The sequence below is a fragment of the Prosopis cineraria genome, unplaced genomic scaffold (assembly GCF_029017545.1).
Source record: "Prosopis cineraria cultivar Desert tree isolate PC_DT_omini unplaced genomic scaffold, ASM2901754v1 PC7, whole genome shotgun sequence".
In the NCBI taxonomy this organism is placed as follows: domain Eukaryota; kingdom Viridiplantae; phylum Streptophyta; class Magnoliopsida; order Fabales; family Fabaceae; genus Prosopis; species Prosopis cineraria.
This window is the reverse complement of record NW_026555338.1, coordinates 28,552,213-28,557,769: the sequence shown is the minus strand read 5'-3', so window position 1 is coordinate 28,557,769 and position 5,557 is coordinate 28,552,213. Positions and strand designations below refer to the sequence as shown.

The 5,557-nt window shown below is 32.2% G+C and overlaps 1 protein-coding gene across 2 annotated transcripts; it reads right to left on the bottom strand.

The window, feature by feature from the left end:
* Positions 1-292: 292 nt before the first annotated feature.
* Positions 293-3,948, bottom strand: LOC129315019 (structure-specific endonuclease subunit slx1). Of its 2 annotated transcripts, none has more exons than XM_054958511.1 (3): positions 3,676-3,948; positions 1,673-1,779; positions 293-623 (listed from the first exon to the last, which is right to left on the bottom strand). In XM_054958511.1, the coding sequence occupies exons 1-3, from the start codon at positions 3,762-3,764 to the stop codon at positions 442-444; spliced, it is 378 nt and encodes a 125-aa protein (XP_054814486.1). In that variant the 5' UTR covers positions 3,765-3,948; the 3' UTR covers positions 293-441. The 2 variants fall into 2 exon arrangements, with proteins under 2 accessions (XP_054814486.1, XP_054814485.1); XM_054958510.1 differs by having other exon boundaries at positions 3,437-3,942.
* Positions 3,949-5,557: the final 1,609 nt, after the last annotated feature.

Below are 5,557 nucleotides of genomic sequence, written 5' to 3'. Positions count from 1 at the left end.
ATATTTTCTGTGTGTAATTACTCAGATCACACGGCTTTCTTGGCATCAATGTTCGTTTACACTAACAATGAGCAAGAAGCCATCCCACTCGTCACTGCTCTTGATGGAGATGTGCTGTACCCGATTCGGTTGCGACTGTTACTGCCCAACTTCGCTTTGCGATTTTTTGAAGCATTCTGTCATGCTCCACCTGAGGAATGGATGTAACTAATTATCTTTGTTTTGAAGAAAACTTGATGAACTTCGTTATTTGCAATGTTATGTGTTGGGAATCATATGCCAGAGCAAACAATGACAAACAATGTAAACGTATTTTATTAGTTTACGAGAACCCTTTAATTTCTTTGGTACAGTTCTTAAATATTTGGGTCATGTCTTGGCATTTGGACGGATTATAATTACAGAATTATTTAGCTATATCACAAAATCTTTGACGTTGAATCAAAATAGATTCAAATGCCAGTTGATCTCTAAGTGATTGCAGTCAAGTGAACGTTTCACTCTGTTTAGAGCTTCTTGTCTGCGTTGCAGCAATGCAAGTGATGCATCCTCAATCTGCTTATTCTGCTTTTTCTGGGGAACTCTTCTTGAGAAGGCTTTCCATTTTGATTCAAACACACAAGCTACAATGGGGAAGAAACAAGAAAATATTCATCAATAGAAAAGTTATGGACATCTTGAATGCTGCAAAATTACACACAGGTTCAAAATAAAAATACCATAATGATATCTCAAGTTTAAATATCTCAAAATAGCTGAACAAGAGTTTTCACAAAGGACCTAATGAGTAGAAACTTCTTAGATGTTAGTTTTTGCGGAACATGCAACGTGGGATGAAATTTTCTGAATCATTCGAGCATGTGATGTAGAGCTGTAAAAACCATCAACTTGTTATGTTTTTATTCGAAAAGCAAATAACTAAAGATTATATTGGAATTTTTGTTGTTTGAAGCAATATGGTCTCAAGGTCTTGTAAGAATTGTAAGCAAAAACAAGGGCCGTGGGGTGGCGGCAGAGTTCCATTGTTACCAAGAAAAAAAATATAGACAGAAAGTGGGACCAGAAACTGTAGGGTATTATGCATGCCGGATACAATGATTCACTTTCACAGAAAAAAAACTTTATCAAAAATTAATGTTCAGATGATACAAAAAGCGACCACATAGCTGAATCTTCTGCAAAGATGGTTTACAAGGCTAAAATTATTAGGACACAAAATTTTTGGTCAAAGTTTAAAATAAAATCAATTGACAATTTATCGTTATCTCTTGCAATACAATTGAGGGTTAAAAAATGTATACAACTTGGAAATATCCCCTTGAGCAATGTGAACACATCAACACATTATTGAACTTCACCAAACTTTGCATGATTCAACTTTTACCACAGTATGAACAGAGAATAAAATTAGACCAATTTGCTCTCCGCTTTCATTTTCAAATGTCACAACTGAAAGTCACCAAAAAGGTGACAAAATCAATGGAACATTATAAAAGTAACAGCATAGCATTCAGCTCAATCTGGTCAACAATATAAGCAAAGTTCGCAATTGACAGCTATAGCTATCAACAATCATGCTAACTACAACGCATAAATAAAGAAACATAAAAAGAAGTTCAAATACACACTACAAACATGTAAAATTTTAGATGAAAATAAAGTAGATATAGACCTTCACTTCTGTCTGTAAAACCACAAATGACACATGCACAGATCCATGGCCTTCCGGCACGGGATGCTTTTGCACCACCTTTGATTTCACCATTATGTTGCTTCAGACTACATCAATTAACATATTAATATCAAAAATATAATTATTTAACTCCACTATCATCATCTAAAAATTCTAAAACTTGAAAGAAAGCAGAATTAGCTACAATAAAGAAATAGAAATCTATTAAGCCATAAAGGAGAACAGTAATTAACTTCTAATGAGCTAACTCAACCTGCGGACAGCTAAAGTAACGTGTAAAAGGATAACTTCCCCACCACATGATATTCTTATGTAGCTACCAAATTCCATATCCTAACCACAGAAGCTAAGGTCAATCTTACAGTTTAAAGCTTCCACTTCTGGCCTTGTGAGACAGTGAGAGACAGAAAGAGGACCTCATATGCCTTTTAGTTCACTGGAATTGGAATTTAATGTTGCATATAATTATATATCATGCATCTCAAGCATCTTTGATGATTCTGAATTAGTCTTCCTTAGGTATTAAATTGTTGCTCTTGTTTGCTCAGCCCCTTTCAGTATTAACAAGTTTTTATTCTCCATGCCATTTTGCATCTTGGTGCTGCTTCCATTCCCTATATTTTGCATTTTTAACATTCTCGCTCTATCAATGACTTAGGAAACAGCTTTAAGCTGACAATACAGTGTTAATAATCCAATACAGTCTAGCTAATGACATTATTTAATCCCAACACACTACCCAATTTCATTGGCGACAAGGCAGCATTGCAAATGATATGCCCAGCACTCTTCAATTCTCAGTTGCTAACTAAATTTGTCAATCCTGGACCAGCTTTCTTGCAATGTTCTTAAAAAGCTCAAACAAGTCACTTCCAGGGATATCTCAGTGACAAAGTATAGGATCTCAGTCATTCTCAGTCCTTTTGCTGAAGTAAGTGGTTAAAGGTTGATTGCTACTTGAGCGAACGATGTTACAATAGAACCTAGCCAGATCCTGGATTTATTATCTCCAGGTATAATTGTTCTAGATGAGCAATTCCCTTTAGCAAGAAAAGCACTATACATATTTTTCAGCAAACAAAAACCTGAGGGCTAAGACATATATCAACAAGCATGGGAAAAAAAAAAAACATTGGAGTTTGTGCTTTGTGGCTGCTTTTAAGAACATAGGAACTACTATAAAAATCATCAAAAGCTTTAGATGGTAAGATTACTCCCAAACAATCAAGACTACAAATAACCATAATAGTTTATTAATTTTTGGATGAATCATTAAAAGCAAAATTGAACCAACTGTTTGAAAGCAGCAAGTATATGCAATATCCGAATGTACAACATTTTATATATTAATAAGAAAATCTGAATGTCTATCCCCAATTCCCAAAATTGTCTTCTATTAGTGTCAAAAACTTCTTTTTCTTTATCCAAACATAATCTTTCACCATGCCACCTATATCCGAGAAAGGTTACAATTTTAATCAAAAGGCATTGTATTTTCCAACAACCATTCATTGCCGACCAAAAGTAGCCATTTCATCGGATGTGAACATCAGCACTTCATGCCAAAATACTTCATATCGATTCTAAGCCCCAAAAACACTCTGATTATTGTGCACCTATGCTTATGTCCTGAATTTCTGAAGCTTATGTGATTATCCAAGTCAAACGCATATTAAGCATAATAAGCACTTATCAAATAGCATGGAACATGAACAAAATTAAAAGACTTGATTTTGAACATACAGGCGAGTGAAATTGGTTGCGACGCCAACATAGGTTTTGATAGGGTGGTTAGTAGCAATGATGAGATAAACACACCAGGAGGCTGATTTGGAATTGGGCCTCAATTTGGGATTTGAATTTGAAACAAGAGACGGCGATGATGGGGAAGAGAGTTTAGGTGAATTAGGATTAGCGATTGAACATTTAACAGAACGAAACGTCTTGGACAAAGCTCTCATCATAGAGATCAGCCACCTTACCTTATACGGATAAGATTTCCCGTTTCGCGAATAGAGAAACAGGGAAGTTGTTGTCCTTGATCTTGTAGTTCTTCCCCTTGGTCGTTCATGTCCCTGATGTTCGAAAACGCATATTGGAAGAAATAACAGACGCAAGAAGGCCGTAATTAACCCCTGCGATGCATGGGGATGCGTGCATTTTCACACCAAAATAGGATAGTCATATGTAATTTACGCGATGCTCAGGATAAATGGATCTGTGGCTTTAGTCGCAAATTGATATCTGTTCCCATAGCGGCGGCAGAAATGATTGGGTATTATAGAGGGACTTTACTTACGCAAGGAAGGGAATTTTTTTTTTTTTTTCAAGCTGATTATTTTTTCAGATTGTACTGAAGGGATCAACCTGATTATTAAAAAATGTGATGCCAACTATCCCTGAATATTGTTGAGCAAACCAGATCTTTTTTTTATCTCTGTAGTATAACAAATTGAGTTTAATTATGTACTTAGGAATGATAATAAGGATGCTGAATATCTGGCTAAATTAGCTCACACTCTGAAAGTTAATTTTTGTCTCTTTAATTATCATCCATGTCTTAAGTTTGGTATGAAAGATGATGAAAGAGAATAGGTTTTTTTGTTTTGTTTTTATTACTTGATGTGTTTTATTTATTTTGATTAGTATTGTAATTCAGTTTTGATTAAAAAAAGTATCAAATAATTCCTAAATTTCATTGTAGATTAAGGATTAAAATGAAATTATATTTTATAAGAAATGACTAAAATATTCTTTAATTTTTTTTTGAACGAGACTTAGGGTCTATTTAGATAATTTTTAAAAGCACATTCAAACCATATTTAGGATATGCTTTTGCAAATTTCAACAAATAGTTAGATTCGCTAAATGTTCTTTTGTCAGATGTAAATTAAAAATCAAACACACACTTAAAATGAATATAATGTGTCATTTATAATAATTTTTTGAGTAATATTATAATTACTTTTTTAGAACCATTAATTAATTTGGCATTACTCGCTATCATGTTAATGCTTCCATCCCTTATTTTTTTATTCACAAGACATATATTTTTATTTTTATGTCCAATGGTTGGTAAAAAACAAAAGTCCAATGAAATAAAGGTAAATATCCATATTCTTAGTTTCAAAAGCCAATTTATGCTAATAACATGTTATAAAATATAAGTAATATGAAGAGTAGAGAAGAACAAAATAAGACAAGAAATGGGAGAGAAAACAATGGAGGAGAATTTCTTATTTACTTTAATACATATGCTTTGAACATGGTTGCTATTTATAAGCTTTTAACTATTAAAGTCCTATCTTAATGTTACAACGATATAAAAAGGCATATAATAGTGTATTATATAGGCTTTGAAGGTTATATGGTATATATTAACTACAAAAAAACTCCTTTTAAGTCATTTATTAGGACATTAAGAATAAAGAAATCTTACCATAACATAACATTTATAATAATTACATATATTATTTATAATAATATGAAATGAACTTGTTACAGTGGTAATTTGGTTTGCTATTTTAACATATATTCTTCTCCTATGCCGATTTGCAAACCACATACGCTTATGGACTTCAATGAAAAAGCAAGCATAAAGCTCAACTTTCTAAACTTTTTTTTTTTAATCTAAGGGTGTGTTTGAATTTTAATTGAGTAAAATTAATTATAAAAAAATTAATTAATATAATTAATTTTAATTATAATTAATTATGTCATGACATGAATGTTATTTTTTAAAATTAATTTAATAAAATTAAAAATTTTTGAATAATTTTAATCAAAATTAATTTTATATGTACACATTCCCATCAATGACAAGTTTTATATTATAAATATTGATAAAATTGTATGTAATACAAT

What these genes read in the sequence shown, in the direction of transcription:
- LOC129315019 (XM_054958510.1), bottom strand. Translation starts at nt 3,657, where the DNA reads ATGATGAGAGCTTTGTCCAAGACGTTTCGTTCTGTTAAATGTTCAATC. An exon ending in GCAACCAATTTCACTCGCCT is followed by an intron (nt 1,780 to 3,436) that starts GTATGTTCAAAA and finishes TAATTGATGTAG; the next exon opens with TCTGAAGCAACATAATGGTG. An exon ending in TTTTACAGACAGAAGTGAAG is followed by an intron (nt 624 to 1,672) that starts GTCTATATCTAC and finishes TCCCCATTGTAG; the next exon opens with CTTGTGTGTTTGAATCAAAA.